The sequence below is a fragment of the Pyxicephalus adspersus genome, chromosome 1, assembly GCF_032062135.1.
Source record: "Pyxicephalus adspersus chromosome 1, UCB_Pads_2.0, whole genome shotgun sequence".
Classification (NCBI taxonomy): Eukaryota; Metazoa; Chordata; class Amphibia; order Anura; family Pyxicephalidae; genus Pyxicephalus; species Pyxicephalus adspersus.
Genome location: NC_092858.1, coordinates 29,844,814 through 29,862,636, shown reverse-complemented (window position 1 = coordinate 29,862,636; position 17,823 = coordinate 29,844,814). Strand labels below are relative to the sequence as shown.

At 39.0% G+C, this 17,823-nt stretch overlaps 1 protein-coding gene across 1 annotated transcript in view; it reads right to left on the bottom strand.

Annotated features, from left to right (window-relative positions):
- MICU2 (mitochondrial calcium uptake 2) overlaps positions 1 to 8,398 on the bottom strand; it is a 175,622-nt gene extending 167,224 nt beyond the window's left edge. Inside the window, exon 1 of the mRNA XM_072404980.1 lies at positions 8,189 to 8,398. Within this exon, the coding sequence (XP_072261081.1) occupies positions 8,189 to 8,380 (192 nt within the window). The 5' untranslated portion in view covers positions 8,381 to 8,398. The remainder of the gene's footprint in view (positions 1 to 8,188) is intronic.
- Between the last annotated feature and the right edge of the window lie 9,425 nt (positions 8,399 to 17,823).

Sequence of the window (17,823 nt, the reverse complement as noted above, 5' to 3'; positions counted from 1 at the left end):
ACTAATGTGTATAGGACAATTGTGTGTACCTGCCAATAGATTTGCTTATGTGATATTTAAACATTTTTTCCTTTCAGTTCAGTGACACTTCCGGATCTCCTCTTGAACTCTACCCTAGGTCTGGACAATCAAAAGGAAAGCAACAGACCAGCCTTTCTCAAACACTTTAGCCCAGAGAAGTTCCCATGTCAGGGAACCACTAATACATTTATTTCATCATGGGTCAGTGAAAAGAGGGCTCCTACAAATGCTGGCTCTTCAAAATTAAATAATTCTTTATAATGTTCTTTATATTGAAAGAATGTGATCAGAATGCCATCCTGTTAGCTTAAACATTGGTGTAATGCCCTGGCTCTGCTGGATGGCATTGGACCCAGAAATATCTGGACACAATAAAACTGGAGGTCAACCAGCCACAGCCCAATGAAGAACCATTTGGTTTCACATAACCCTAGTTTAGAATAGCTGCATTGGAGCGATAAGTTTGTCTTTGTCACTTCCGCCAACAGCATTAATCTTACACTGCTTGACAATTATTTAGGTGCAGTATTCTCCCCAGAAATTTATTAAAGCCAGGTAGGAAGAGGCTGTAGGCAGGTGGTGGTCCTTGTATTGTGACCCAACTTTTTAGTAATCGCCAAAAGCAGCCGAGTGGTTACTAAAATGTGCCTGGTGGTGCACCCCACTAAAAGAGGCCGGGGAGAAGACTAGGTTCCTTGTGCTACTTTTCCCTCCTAGCTAAGCACAAGGGACTGATAAATTAAAATAAACTAATAACCTTCTTTTTATATAAACCCTTATAACTAGATATAACTGGCATTAACTTAAATACATTTAGTGTATTATACTTTTTAGATTTTCTAATTCTGTTTGAACTAATATAAAGTTTTGTGTTCTATGGAAAAAGTTTTGCAGCAGGCAGGCAGTAAAAGTTGGCAGAATACTTAGGCAGTTTTGGGTAATCCAGCACAATCATGCCGATTTCTTACCGTGACAAGGAATCTGCTCTTGGCTACCTTTAAATTAGAAATAATATACACAGATACTTTTACAGAGTACAACGGAGGGATCATACTATCATATATGTGATGAATGCATACTCTGTAAGCAAACACTAATGATCAAACCTGATTCTTCTGTGTTACACAAAGAATGTCTTGAAATAGCCAGGCATAGCGTACGTTATTGTCACACACTGAAATAAATGACGAGTACAAGTTCTCAGACTAACAAAACATGAGTAGTCGTCACAAGCGGTGCTCATTAAACTGACCACAGCTGTACTCTTAGTGAAAGACAAGAGGCACAGCGCGTACAGCTCCAACATGACAAGTGTTGCTGCAACAGCCAGCAGGGACAGTTCAGGATGGTAAACACGAGAAAAGCCCAGTCTAACGGAAAGTAAGGAGTATATGGACTGAACTAGGATGCTGCGAATGTCCTTAAATATATCCAAATCAAATTCCTTCACTGAAGCTACAAAATTACCCAATGTATAGTTCGAGTCAGGATACAGTCTAAATCATACTGAATGCAGAACCTAAAAGGTTCTTTTTCTGGCTTAAACGTAGTCACTTATGATGAAATGATCAGGAGTGGTTTTACAAAAATGATAATCTCTGAAATTTAAAACCTTTCCTATGTGCTTAGTGTAGGTTAAAGTATGTAAGTAAAATATTTTTTTTTTAGTTTTGCAGAATAGGAAAGGTTTAAAACTCCAAAGAACTTTTAATTGCTATTCACTCTTTCCTAGGCTACAAAAACAGGATCCATAATTGTCGTTGGATAGCAGGACCCCACTGCGTTATCTCCCCTTCACTTGTTTTACGATCACCAAGGTCCATGAAGAATATCGTACGAGTACTGTACACATGCCAGATTCTCGTCCGATACTAGCCCTGCGGCGATTATTTGTGCCCACCACTTTCCCCCCATTTATAAAGATAAGGGCAGGGTTGTGCAGTCCAGTCAAGAAAGAAGCAGAATGATATATTTATATTTTTCATAAATAAATATATATATAATTTTTTTTTTTTTTTTAGTTTTTTCTCACATGGGACTCTCTATCAGTCTGCACCAGTTTCAGAATCCTCAAGCTGGTACAGAAAATTGCACATATTTATAGCACACTGTGGTGCAGGTTTTTTTTAATGCTACAAAACGCTTTTTAAATGTTCCCCTAACTGTCAACACAGGTACACAAATGGGAGTCAATGACAGATCATGTACAACATAAACGGAAAGTGCCTAAACAGGGACCTCCATGGCAGCATCACCAAGCATTATATTAATGAACCCCATGGATTTAAAGACATTGAAAATTAATTTTGCAATGCATTAAACATGTTAAAGCTCATCTGAGAATTTAATGTCTGGCTTTACATGTCTTTTAGCTACAATATTCTTCTAATTTTGAGTATCTAGATACCCAAGCAAAAAGCATTTTTATAAACTATGCTATAATAAAATTATATTGAAATATGAAAAAAATTAAAGCCATAAAAGAGTTTCATTTTAAATACTACATTATATAAAGTTTTGTTTGAAAGGTTTGCTAGGATCCTGTGGTAGAGCTGCATATTTCCCGTGTGGCAGATTACATGCAAGGGATAAAGGCACGCTTTCTTGAGCATTCCATAAAAAAAACAACTCCCAGAAACACCTAAAGTGCCGCCTCTCAAGTGTCAGAGAGGACTAGAAAAGCAGGAAAGGTTTAGTCCTGAGCTTTATTAGGATGCTAGTGGTGGGATTATGGCTTTAAAGAAAATAGCCAGCAGCTGCCACTTCTATGTTTATGACTCGGCAAGTTTGATCCCACAAACCGAGGCTTAGGAACATCAATGAAACAAGCTTGATAAAAAACGCAATTGACCAGCTGAGAAAGGAAAATAAAACAAAGCTGAGGAAAGCCATCGATCAGTAAAGGGGGAGGGAAAATATTCCTAACATAACACATAGATTTTAGAGTCAAGTCGTTTAAAATCTCACACATTGATTTCCTCATTTTTTGACGATTTTGAAAAATTATACAAAGAAGACTATGATACATATCAGGAGAAAAAATTGAAAATTTATGATTACATTTTTACTGAGCGCCACAGCCTTTCCTAATGTCAAAGCTTGGTTCCATCTCTTGCTAAAGGATAACTAAACTAATAAAGTTCTGGTATCTTGTTTGGTCCCATTCCCTGACCCTCGTAGTCACTTCTGCCCATTGCAATGCTTATTTTTCCATAAGGGGTGATAAGGGATAGGGATCTGATCCTATAGATCTGCCAGCCTAATAGAAGTCTATGGGGATGCACTACCCAGCCACATCCACTCTTGGACTTTCAGTAAGCATTGGTCTGTGGAGGAAGATATTGGGTTACTTTAAGTCAGTGGTCCTCAACCATTCTCACAGCAGAGCCCGGTAATATAGAATAAAATTTTGCCGCAGCCCGGTATATGTACAGCTTACACTACTTACTCCTCACACTGCTTACACAGGAGCTGCTGAGAATGGCAGGGCAATGTATGTAAGGCTTACACTTCTCTGCCATTCTCAGCAGCTCGGCCTCCTGTCAGCACACTAGCTGAGAATAGCAGAGTAGTGTAAAAGAGCCGGTGTGCTGTCAGGTGGCAGAACTGCTGGGAATGGCAGAGAAGTGTAAGCCTTACATACATTGCTCCGCCATTCTCAGCAGCTCCTGTGTAAGCAGTGTGAGGAGAGCCGCCCGCGCTCCAGCTGGTTGTGCTCCTACTGTGTAAGGAGGGCTGCCGGCACTTCTGCCTCCTGTCATTTGCGGCCCCAACTCATCAGCCACAGGCAGGCAGCGATCTATGGCCTGGGGGTTGGGGACCACTGGTCTAGGTCATGTATCGGGACCAAATTAGATAATTCAATTTTATTAGAATGTGCAGATACCTTTTAAAATTGCCCTCATGCGTGTGGCTAATAGTAAAGACCATTGATTTAGAATTGTATCCATTTAGAACAGCACCCCTATTTTCAAACAAAGAAGCTACCAACAGATCTACATCATGTTCTGCTTTCCCACAAATGCCACAAGCAATTCATACATCAATTCAAAATGAATGGGCTGCCTAAACACAGCTAGACTTAATGCACAAAATAGTGTGTTAAAACACAAATGAGTGAGAAAGCACATAGAGATTGAGATAAGTACATTTGGACAAGATCCCCCGAATAATGAAAGACCAATTCACCATGGAGGACCAGAATATGAATCTTTATGTAACAATCCAATATCTCCTGGCTCTTTTAAATTGACCAATATGAAAATGTTATACACATCTATATTATTAGCAACAGTTGCCTCATACAACTTAAGACTACTCTGACGCTGCACCTCCCTTGTTTCTCCATCTCTAGTACAGTTTCACTAAAATATTATTTTTGTTTTATTATTATTAAAACATAAAATTTGCAAATAACGTCAAAATTTTTCTGTGGACCACCAAAATTTTAATGTGGATGACTGGTTGGCGATCACTGGGCTAGAGCCTGTAGTCCACAGGACAGACACAGATGGACAGCTGTGAGAAAAGGGAAGTAAATGTGAACATTAAAAGACTTGCTTTTCTATCTTTAAAGTGCTACACAAAACATACAAACGTAGAGCTGGCAGAAATCTAAACAATAGATGTACTGTAGTTGTGACTTGTAAAACCATGAACTAAAGTTCAACTTTAAAAATTTGTGATCAAACAGATGATGTCACCTCTGCAAAAAAAACATACGTACCTGCCTGATTGTTCCCTTTAACTGCTAATGTCGCATGCGCAGCTTAATCTTAGTAGTGCGATACACGGCACATCACGACTTTTGGGACTGAATGAACTTCAGCGCTCCTTTGCAGGAGTTACGTCATCCTGAACCGGCCAATCTCTAAATTGTAACTAAACTTAAAACATAAAAATGTATGAGCAGTCAGGTTCTTTATTGAAGAAAGGACAGGTGATATCCCTTCTGCAATAAATAAACTTACCTGTCTGTTTACAATTTACCAAAACTCCCTTCTACTTCAACATCTCCACCAGGACAACTTCCAGGTTTGGTTCTTTGGCCAGTTAGAATGACATAACTCACATACATGTGATAAAAGCCCATTCTTTCATGGCAGCCAGGTATGCCAGGATCTTACACTGCTCAGCTCTGTGAAGATTATAGAAAGAACATGCAGGCAAGTTTGTTTTATTACAGAGGAGTCATAGCCTGTCCCTTGTACAATAAAGAAAACCTTGTCACGTCACAAGATGGTTTGAATGATAATGCTCTATATTATTTTTTAATATTTTTCTGCACCTTTAAAAGAACACTCCAAACCCATTTTTTCAAACTTGGCTACCAATCTTCTGTCTCCTAGAACCCTCACTACCTCCTAGAAGTGTGAGACTTCTCCCACCCTCCTAGATGGTAAGCTCTCCTGGGCAGGGTCCTCTCCTCCTCCTGTGTCACTGTCTGTATCTGTCTGTCATTTGCAACCCCTATTTACTGTACAGTGATACATAATATGTGGGCCCTATATAAATCCTGTTTAATAATATTCTTGTCACAGCCTAATAAAAGGTTCCCCTATAGGTCTATGGAAGATCTCTGGCCATTCCCCATTCTTTTATGTGAACACTACAACACATATAGGACCGGGATTTTCATATTTCCAAAATTGTTCTGTACTGAAAATGAGGAGAAGTACTTACCTGGTTGAGTGTCATCAACACTCTTCATTATCCTAATAATAAACCAGAACTAAACTAAAAACATAAAAATTACACTTACCTTTAATCCGGAAGATCCGCCAATGGCACTGGTCCTTCCCACGATCCGGTCCTGCATTGTCCTGGAATTCCTTTCTGTACCGGCAGTTCCCAGTGGCCACCATCCTCGATCTTCCTGCCCGTCTTCTTCTTCTTCGGTCTTCTTTCTTCGTCACCTGATCTCGCACTGTGCAGGTGTGAGATCGACATCTCTTTCCCCTATAATGAAAAATGCCCCTTCTGCGCATGCCAGAGATCTCAGGCATGCACAGGGATGTGTGAAGTAGGTATCCCGAGAGGCTCTGCGCTCCCATTAACCTACCTACCTACCAGTAATCCCGAGTGTAGCTCTTTAATTTCATTACAAAAAATGATAACCCAAGCCACACTCGGGGTGGAATTGAGGGCTTACCTGGTCCCCCACGAGCCCGGCATCTCTGTCCCCTGGCCTTGGGATGCAGATGCCTGGTGGGCATTCAACTTGTGTACGTGTGGGCGGCATGCACTGGGAGGGGTGGGAAAATTAAAATAGGAAGTATTTTAAAATGTCAAATGTAACGCTTTGACATTTAAAAATACTAAAATACTCATAACGCCAGGGAGGTAAAGTCCTAATCCCTGAGGCCATCAAGACTTTAAAGCATACCTAAACTCAGGGTAGACAATCCTTTTTGTAAAGTAAAAATTCTGTTTGCTAGTTTTTTTTTTTTGTTTTTTTTAAGTGCAACAGCCTTTTTTTAAGAAGAAAAAAAAAAAAGGTGCAGCACCGCCCCCTAATTCACGATTGCCTAGGCGATCCAGAATGAATGGAAACGCAAAGCCTCCCGGGATAACTACGTCACACAACCCGGAAGGCTCTTGGGTGCTCCTTCTGCGCATGTCTGAGCATCTCGTTCGTGAAAATGGAAAAAGATTGTGGGTACGTTTTTTTCCAACCTAAGTCACTTGATCTCGCGCCTGTTTCGGGTGACGTAGGAAAAAGAACCAAGAAGAAGATGAGAAGATGGAGGAGCCCTGGTACGAAGTGGGACCAGATGGAAGAGACCTCTGGAACGATCGATTGCGCTGTGGGAGTGAAGATAAGTGGATTTGTTTTCGCTGTTTTTCAGTTTACTTCCTGTTTAAGGAGCAGTGCTGAACTTAAAAAAAAAATTAAAAAAACAACATTTTTACCTTACATAGAAGGTTTTCCACCTCTCCATGTAAAGTAAAAATGTTGGGATTAGATCCAAAAAGAAAAAAAATTTAATCATTTTATACCTTTCTTTCACTCATAATTATCATTATTATTAAACAGGATTTATATAGCGTCGACATATTACGCAGTGCTGTACATTAAATAGGGGTTGCAAATGACAAACAAATGCAGACAGTGACACTGGAGGAGAGGACCCTGCCCTGAAGAGCTTACAATCTAGTAGGTGGGGGAATTAACAGAAAATAGGAGGGGGGATATGGAATGGTGAGAAATAATTGCGGTTTCAAAAGACAGAAGAAGATGGGTAGGCAAGTTTGTAAATATGTGTTTTGTGCGCTCTTTTAAATGAGCAGAAAGTAGGAGCAAGCCGAATAGGATGGGGAAGACCATTCCAGAGAATTGGGGCCGCTCTAGAAAAGTCTTGTAGTTGTGCGTGTGATGAGGCTATGAGTGAGGAAGTCATTAGTAGGTCATTCGAGGAGTGAAGAGAGCGGCTGGGGAAGTATGTTTTTACCAGGTCAGAAATGTAAGTGGGACAAGAACTGTGTAGGGATTTAAAGGCAAAGAACAGGAACTTGAATTTGATTCTAAGGTGAAATGGAAGCCAATGAAGAGAACTACAAAGAGATGTAGCGGAAGAGGAGCGGAGGGAAGGATGGATGAGTCTGGCTGCAGCATTCATAATACATTGTAGAGGAGAGAGTCAGGTTAGTGGAATACCAGAGAGGAGGAGGTTACAGTAGTCCAGACGAGAGATGATAGGAGCATGTACAAGGAGTTTGGGGCGGATTTTGGAGATGTTGCGTAGGTGAAAGTGATAATAAATGTAATACTACAGAAGGTGATAGTTAGTTTACACATATTGGCTCTGGAGGAAAATGTCTAAAGTAAAAAATAGTAATAATTATTTGTATCTCCTGCAATGAATTCTTGAAACCTCAGCTATGGCCAGAACTCTTCCTAGCAATTAAAGTCTGCACTGCCCATACAGAACACATAGATGATAGCAGTATATAAGGTGATAGCAGTATATAAGGTATGTTGGGGTGTTTGCCAGTTCTATAAATGACAGGTACACTTTATAAATGATACATATAACCGGTAGAGGAGATGAAGTAACAAGAGGAATACCCTGCAGGGTGCCATGTATAACCCTCAGGACAATGCAGAGTTACAGGCTGGGACGGTAGCCGGTTCGGACCAATCTTCATACAATTAGCAGCACCTCACCTGTGCGCAGACCGTCATCAGACTCCTCGCCGGCTCTCCTCTCCCCTTCACCAGCCATAACCCTCCGCAAGCAGCTCCAGCCACGGCCACTACTGCCAGGCGAGCTGCGCTCCTCCCGCTCCTTATCCCGGGGCCCTCGACAGCTACCAATCTAGGAGCCAAAGCAGTGAAAACTCTTCTCCAAGCCGCCATTTTCCCGGAAGTGTCAGCTGTCACAGGTGACCTTATTCACGTGAGAGGTCAGCGCGTCATTGTTTGGTCACGTGACATGCTCAGTGCGGCGGCGGCGGCTGTTTCAGAACTCCTAGTGATTGTTATCGCTTCGTACGTTATCCTCTCTGCATGCGTGTGTATTGGCTTTAAACTGCTGCCAACAAAATGCAAAAGCCACAATACGAAGTGTTTTCTTTATTGTTTTCCTCTTTTTTAATGAGTACTGTATATGTTTTTTGTTATGTAAATATTTTTTATTTATTGTTATACAGTATTTATATAGCACCAACATATTACGTGCGCTGTACATTAAATGACAGGCAGTGACACAGGAGAGGACCCTGGCCCGGAAGAGCTTACAGTCTAGAGTCTAGTAAAGAATATGGAATTTCAATTATTTGCACGCTGTTGTCTTTCAGTTTTTTTAAAAGCTTTTTTTTCTTTGGCATTCTTCCTGAATCTTTTTTTATCATTTAATTCTGGTTGTCACATGACCACCAACATTGTGTGCAGCAATACAGTGAAGTCAGCTGTAAAACCTGGTCTACTTATAAGTAATAAAATGTTACTTCTACCTACAGAGATCTAACAAGAGAGTAAAAAGTGTGCGGATGACTTAGGCAGAAATCACTGCGTTAATGCTCTTTTTTTTTGCATATTAACATGCTTGCAGTGAGGCATTCTTATGTATGGGGTTGGCAACACAAAACATCAAAGAAAACGAGAATGCAGCCATTTCTGCCACATAGAGCAACACAACCACAAAAATTCTGCAAATCTGGGCTGTAACACATTTCAAGTGAAACTTTCATTCTACAAATATATATATATATATATATATATATATATATTTGAAGAGCCCCTGATCCCTCTGCAATCCGAGTCCACACTGTCCTAGCTTCCTTCTTCTTTCCCGCATAGATAGGACAGCGGGCACCGCCATCTTCATCCTGCTTCTGCTCACATGACCTGAACTTGTACTGTGCAGGTGTGACATCGGTTGACATGTCTTCTTGAAAATGTAACAAAAAAATCTATCCAGAAAAGCTGCTGATGGAGCGTGCCTGATCTTGGGCATTCACAGAAGGAGCAGGCCAAACCCTCCTGGGATATATGACGTATGTATCCCAGGAGGCTGTGAGTTTTCCTTTCTGTAAAGACTAAAGAGGAAGGGTCCTTCCCCTTAAAAACCAAACATATTTTTATTATATAGGGCGGTTTAGCCACACGTGTATATAATGTAAAAATGTCATAATAGGTCTACTTTAACGTGTATTGTGTTATCACAACAAACAGCAGATTCATTTATTTTGGCCCCTAAAATGAATCTCTTAAGTTTCTAGCCAAACCCCAATAAATTCTCGGAGTGAAAGTAATATATACAGAACACTAGAAAAAAAGGAAAATGTTTACCTTGCTTGCTGACTGCTTCCTGTTGGCACCAGTGACTTGAGTGGGTCTTACCACCTCCTCATAGAACAAAATCAGAATCCCAAATGACATAAGACAGAACAGGGGTGTAATCTTATGGGATTTGAAGTTTTCAGTATTCATGGGCGGGGGGCAGTAAGACAAATGCTGCAGCCGGTATTCAACAAGTAATGACTTGTTTTTATTATATGTTTTTAGATTGTAAGCTCTTCTGGGCGGGGTCCTCTCCACCTCCTGTGGACTTGGATGGAGTGAATGCTCAAACTTAGCAAACAAGTGCAATAAAAAACAAATTCTCATTCATTTTCAATGTCCACAGTTTTCATTTTCAAAAAGTAAAAATGTTATTTTGTAAATACAGGCAGTCCTCAGGTTACATACGAGATTGTGACTGTAGGTTTGTTCTTAAGTTGAATTTGTATGTAAGCCAGAACAGGTACATTATTTTAATATATGCAATTAGGACAGATGTTTGTCTCAACATATTATTAGGCAGCGTGGTGTCAATTACTGTATAAAATCCTCAAACAAAGCAAAAAAAAAAAAAAAACTTTATGGAGCCTAGACATTCATTAACTTCTGGATCAAGCTGTGCTTTGATATGCAAAAACAAACAACTGCAGTGTTTGTCTTGGTCATTAAAGAGTTACAAGAGTTTGCAGAACAGCTCAGCCCTTAAGATCACCCACAACCAGTGTTTAGCAAAACACAAATTTCTTCTGCAAATCATGCAAACCGCCCCCCTCCCCCCATCAATCCTCCGTCATATCTAGGAGTCGTCCGTATGTCGGATGTCCTTACCTCAGGGACTACCTGTAAACACAAAAATGTTTTTTTTTTCCCAAAGCTATGTATTTGTGTATTTGTAAAGCAAAATTAGAAACAAGCTAAACAAATGAATAAAAAGTGTACATGCAAACAGTGTAAAAAAAAGAAAAAATAGCCATGTTATTTATTTTATTAAAAATGTAAACATTTATTGAATAATATTAAATAAAAGAATTCAACACGATTATTTGGATATTTTTGCAACATCTGCTTTAGGAATCCTAAAGAATATTAGCATAAATTGAATGTGATGTCCCTGCCAAGTTAACATACTTGTTGGGTTACATAACACCATCTCAGTGGAGAATAAAGCAGCAAATTTCAATGTAATTAAACTGAGATATACGAATGTTCAATGTAACACTTTTCCGTTTTGTCTCCAGACTCCCCATGGAATGCCCACTCCCCTACGCTTTGATGTCATTAGCTATGCAAAGTGCCCAAAACTCTACATAACAACTAAAGCATCAGACAACTGTTATAAAAAACTAGACTGTCCGGTTCAAAATTAGACAGGCTGCAACCCTAAGTGTAGGGACCTGAAATTGGCTTAAATCTAGCATTTTCCTTTGGACCAGCACGAAACAGGACTGGGACCTAGACAAATGTGTGCTGTGTACACATGTGCTGACAGGAAGACACAACATGTGAGCAGGTAAATGACCTGAGGTTTGGAGATTTGGTAAGGCTGGGTAGTGTTTTTTGCAAGCAGTATTGAGTAGTTTTACTGCGTAATGCAATCCTTACTTTTTTGAATGCTTCTATCGCTCTGATTTTGCTTCAAGTTTTCAATAGAGTGAAATAAAATCTTCCCAATGGAACAGCAGAATCAATCATCATTCAATCGTTTCTTATTCTATCCAATGTTTTTGTAACCTAAATGTAAGCTGATAAGCAGAAGATGATAGTAGCTACCCTAAATATTTTTGAATATTATTAAATTATGGTAAAATAGCAATATTCAATAGCATTGTAAAGACACAAGCTTACAGCTTGCATACAGCTTTTAAAACCTAATGGCCGTCATCAGTGCAGTGCATGGAAACAATAAGTTCTGTAAATACAACCTATAAATGATGTATGTATTCAATAAAATTACAGTACACAATGGGCATGATTTATTCAAGCTCTCCAAGACTGGAGGAGATACACTTTCATCAGTGAACTTGGGTGATCCAGTAAATGTGGAATGGATCTGGTCCAGGACTGAAAACATTTGCTAACAAATGACTGTTAAGAAATCCATTCCAGGTTTGCTGGATCACCAAGCTTCACAGATGAAAGTGTATCCTCAACAGTCTTGGAGAGCTTAAATAAATCATCACCCATTATCTTAAACCATATTTGATGCAATTTCTTCTAAATACAGCCATGTTTCACCCTTCGTAAAATGAAGGGTAGAAATCTAAGAAAGTTCACAAATATTTATACACTGTACAGTTAAAGGCTCAGTTCACATTTATGAATCTTCCTTGTCAATTATGGGGTCTGTTTCATAAAGCTATAGCATGGTTTGCCATTTCTATATAAATTCTATATAATGGACATCAACAGATGAACAGACATGACTCCTATTTTTTTTTTTTGGGTCAATGTATGTCAAGGTTACCAGGTATGCAAAGTAACACCAAATAACAATGGCAGACCTCTCCATTTGCATAATTTTTCCATTCAAACACACTGTGAATGGGTCCTAAAATATAAGATTTTTTGCTGAATCTGCTGTAAAAGAAAGGGAAATGTTTAACGCAGGGGTATTCATCACAGCTCCAGTCTTATTTAAACAAGAGTAATGCTCCAAGATTAGGATAACTATACAGTTTATTAAAATACATTTTTTCTAATTATAAAGGAGTACTTATGCTGTATAGTATATCTTTATAATTCAATGCCTTCTCAAAAAAAGAAAAAAAACTATGACATTTAAACTCCTTACATAATCAATAATGTAAATGTTAGTATTTCATTCTGTAAGTGTAAAATCTGTTATTGCTAATGTAAAGTGTATATTTCCTATTATAATGTAACATCTTAGTTTCCACTTTTATTGTCTGTAGTTCGGTTTAGCCAGTTTTGGATCCAGGTACTTCTGCCAGACAGAAAAGTAAGGTCAGTGATTTCACTCTAAAATTAGGTGGTAAAGATTGTTCACCAATCTGTTCCATGCCATAGTCCCCAATCTGCTCTCATGGATTTAGCAACACACTGCAGTCATAGGCCCTGATTTATTAAAGTTCTCCAAGGCTGGAGAGAATACACTTTCATCAGTGAAGCTGGGTAATCCAGCAAACCTGAAATGGATTTCCTAAAAGTCATCTGTTATTTGTTAGCAAATGTTTTCAATCCTGGACCAGATCCATGCCAGGTTTGTTGGATCACCCAGCTTCACTGATGAAAGTGTATTCTCTCCAGCCTTGGAGAACTTTAATAAATCAGGACCATAGTCTGCTTTCTTAGGCTGATAACATTGTGCAATATAGAAGAGTCTTATTAACTATCAGTGATGTATCTGCTTCACAGAGCATTAGATAAATCAAACATGAAGAGCAATTCTGGTACACCAAGCACACAAACAATTTTAATGTATTCTTGTAAGGCCGTAGTCCAGCAATAGTACTCACCAGACACCAGCCCCCAAATATAACATGGCACTCAACTATAGCAAGCCTACGCTTAGCCTCAGGAGACTTAGTGCGCAAGGGATGATGTCTGGGGAAGGGCTGGCAGAGGGCCAGGGGCCCACAGATTAAACAATACCAAGATTCCAACAGAAACAAGTCCAGAATACAAGCAAAAGATCATTCACAGGTAATCCATCCACCAGACAAGGTACACAAGGGCAGGACACAAGCAGAGTCGGGGTCACGGGGAAAAAGGTCAGTCCAGGCAGCATAAAAACGATGGGTCAGGAACAGGCAATGGTCAGCAACAGCAAATAACGCAAATACATAAACCAGCAGCAAGTCAGCCTGGCTTAACGCTACAACAGGCACTGGAGAATAGGAGCAGAAAATCTATAAAGCCCTAACTAATCTGCTCGTAAAATCCTCTTCATCTTTTCACAGCCTCAGAGTGTGCAGGGGATGCCGAGATACACCTCAGTCCGCACAGCTAAAGGGATGCAGGACATGCTTCTTTTTTTTCCCCCTTGCTGCTGCAAGTGACATCACTGGACAAAATAGGCAGTGTGGGATACTGTGGTGGTGCCCAGCAAAAAATGACCGGCCCGATAAGCGTTTCTTAATAATTCCTTTATAACCACAAAGAATGTAAATCCATTTTTGGGCATTAAATTCCTTTGCAAACCCAAGGAACTTGTGAAAGGAATAAGTGACACTACAACTATCCTCCATCCTCCGCACCAGTGACATCTCTTTATCAAAAGAAATTCCTGCACAGGAGGCAAACTGCAGATGTTTCTTGCTGGATTACTGCACAGATCTGGAAGAAATACTAAAAGGAACCAAGCTCCAAGCAGGAATATGCATGGCTCATCCAAATTCTGTTTAGCACCAATTTCTGTTTTTAACAAACTGAATTTAACATTCATTTCAGGCACATTTTACCAATATGCATTGCAGAAATAAGCTGTAAGTTACATGCTTTAACGTGTGTAAACACAATATGGTTAACACATTAAATTAAACCTAATATCCAGCTAGAATTTGTTGTTCATTTTTGTATAGAATGGGCAAGGGTTAAAAGCAAGACTAGACATTGGTATGTGCAAAGTGTCTTGCAGCACAAGGGCCCTGGACCCTCCTCAGACAACAGGGGTCACCATGGCCCCAAGTTAGTTCAGTGGTGGGACCCCAAGTCAAATCTTCACAGGGACCCTTTGTTGGATATGTCTGTCACTGGTTGGAAGTCTTGTTGGAATTTACCACTATCCTAGACTCAATTAGAACATTTTATTCACTTGCTTTTCTGACAGAAAGTGAGGGAAGATCTCCAACACGGACACAGATAGCAATTAAAAGCTAATAGGTTTGTGGTTCAAATTTTTGTTATGAACCATCTGCATGTTTTGCTAAGCTAAGCTGAAAAAAAGATAGCTTGGCTTTTATTGAAATACAAAGATGAAAATAATTAAACACACATGAAATAAAATCAAAACTAATATACTTAATACTATAATAATTTGTTATGTTGAAAAGGATTGGTAAAAGCATTTGAAAGTTTACCCAGCTAATTCTTGTGAATGCATTATTCATCATCTATAACACTCAGGGTAGCATTTTCTGGGTTTATACCTAAATGGTGCCCCTCTTTCTCATCTCAGAAAGTTTAAAGTTTTGTCTTCACACATCATTCTATCTAGGAATTCTTTTATGACATAGAGAATAATTTGAAAACACTACACATACCAACTAATGAAAATTCTTTTACACATCGTATATCAGCAAAGTGTGATTTACTTGTCATGGGTTACTGCAGTATGCACATCACAATTGTTCTTACCTAAATATGTTCTTGGTCATAATATTTAGGGTGAATGTCAGTATGTCAGAAACAAAAAGAAAATACCTGGGTTTCTAGAGGCAGCTTTTCATTAATGCAGCATATGGGCAAGTATCAAACCCAACACAGATAAGATCTCTCCATTAATGCCCAGTACCAATCCACACCTAAAGAAATAAATATACAGTGCCAGGTACCCACCCAACTGAATGGTATGATCTTGTCATGCATATGCTGGAAATGAAACGCACACCCTGGGATTTATTCCTAATTAAAGTAGAAACTATGTGACCCTGTGCAAATGCTGCACTTTCCTGGAGCAGGCTCTCAAGTTTTCATGTCACACCCCTTCCAGATAGAATTCCTTGTGGGTGTCAAGAATGTCAAGTGTTGGGGCATTAAAAGATGAACTTTATAATTAGTTACATCTACTGCTCAATTAAGGTTATTTGTGTATCAAGAGTTGGCATGAGCTGGACAAAGTTGTCTGCAAGTCATCTCAAGCACCGAAAAACCTCAAATGTGAGTTTCTTTATAGTACAAAATTGCTAATAAGGAACAAAATTTATCAGTTGCTATTTATTTTTCAATTTGATTCTGAAATGTTAATAAATATATAGTAAATAAGAATACTGCCAGAATATAACTGCTTTAGTTGCATGAAAATAACCTGTAATGGGTCATTCAGTGGTTTACCGAAACAAATATTTCCCTCCCAAGTGTAAGTGGTGCAAACAGCAGACTACATTTGTATACTTGCTTCTTCCTCAGCCCTTCCATCAGCCCATCGGTCATTGCACAGCTTTTTCTACACTACTTTCTACCATTTAAAACATCCTGTACCTACCAAATATACACAACATAAGTCCCTGAGGTTCTACCTATTTTGTCCAAAAAGGGTATTGCTGTCATTTGGAGCAATAGTGCTCTATCATTTATGTAAGTGAAAGAAATAGGCCCTCATGACATTTTTCAAGAGATAGGAATAGTCAGTTGGAGGAACTCATTTGTGTTAGTGGTAGCAACTGTGTCATATATTTGTTGTTAGTGGAAGGAAGTGTTCCATGATTTGTATGAGAGTGGAAGGAATGATACCCCATCATCTGTCTCAGAGAGAAGAATAGTGCCATTTGTGCTAAAGGAATGAATAGTGTCCTATCATTTATGTTAGGGGAAGGAATAGTGTCCTATCATTTGTGTGAGAGTGGGAGGAAGGGTACCCCATCAAAGAGAAGAATAGTGCCTTATCATTTGTATTGGTTAAATAAATTCTGTCCCATCATTTGTGTAAGAGAACAATAGTGCCCGTTATTTCTCCACAGAAAAGATCTGGTTGTCACAGATCCTGGCTTTTCTTCTTTCAAATCCTAGATCTCACTACTCCTACTTTTGCAATCTCCACTAAAAATAAGGCCGGCTATTCCAGTTGCTCCAGTACATTATAGGTCACTACATTGGAATTTTATCTTGTTCCTAGTCACTGATTCTTAAAGACATAAAGCCATAGGTAGCCAAGACATCATGTATTCTTAGAAGCAGGTCAGTAATGGCAGTCTCCAAGTTTTTCTTGAAACTCTGATATGCTACATTCTAAGGCTGTCCTTTATTATTAGAGGATAATAGGATAGGGTGAGAGGTGTTAGAAGGTGCTGCTATATTCAACTTTTCTTTACAGGGCTGCAGAGTAAAAGGTATTGCAGAGCTAGTTTTTTGTCAGCCACACCAACACAACAGAACCCAGCTTTCACTATTGATGAAAAGTTAGAGGATTGATAGATGAAATTTGTTTGGTTGCCTGTAGTTATCACACTTTGCTGTTTGGGCATGTTCTAATTAAATAATAATATAACTGCTGTCTCCATGTAAAAAGGTTCAAAGAACAACCAATTCTCGAAATTCTTTCCCATTAAATCCAAAAGTTCATTCTGTCTTTGAAAATAAAATATCTAGTGTGGAAATCCCCTAATTTTCTGGTGGGAGAAAACTTTCTGTATTCTGTTGCCAACTGTTTGAAGACTATCCATCCAACCGGTCTCTGGGTATGTACAATACATTAAATTGTGCTTATACGTTTTAGAATTCTTTAACATTGATTAATCTACAAAGCTGCCCTTGAAGCCATTTCATACTGGGATTATCTGTGGAATGCTCGGCATACGTGTAAGGGAAAGCCTGGTTTTTGCAGTGTCCTGTTTACTCTTCCTATGCCAGCCTGTGACTATAGAAGATTGTTTGCCTAGGCATGAACTATTGTGTGAAATAAACTGTTCTTCCAGTGACATGTATTCTATCACTTAATATTCCACATCTGAACTGTGGTAAAGAAGTTGTATGGCAAAAATTCATGCATTGTAAATTCTTTGCATATGAACTTTGTTAGTAGTAAATTACTGTGTTGTGTTCGCCATAGATAGCAGTAAGAAAGCAAAAATGTATGCATCGTTGCCTAAAATGAAAGAATACACCCCAACATATGTTCGGTTAGCCAGCAAAAGGTACCCACTATATTTTTACTTTCCTCATGCAAAGGGCCTAATTTATTAAAATTGTCCATGACTGGAGAAGATAGACGATCATGGTAGAACCTAGGGGAACCAGCTAAACTGCAATGGATTTCTTAAAAATCATCTGATTTTAGTTGGTAAATGTTTTCAATCCTAAAACAGATCTATTCCCTGTTTGCTAAGTCAACTAGGTTCCTT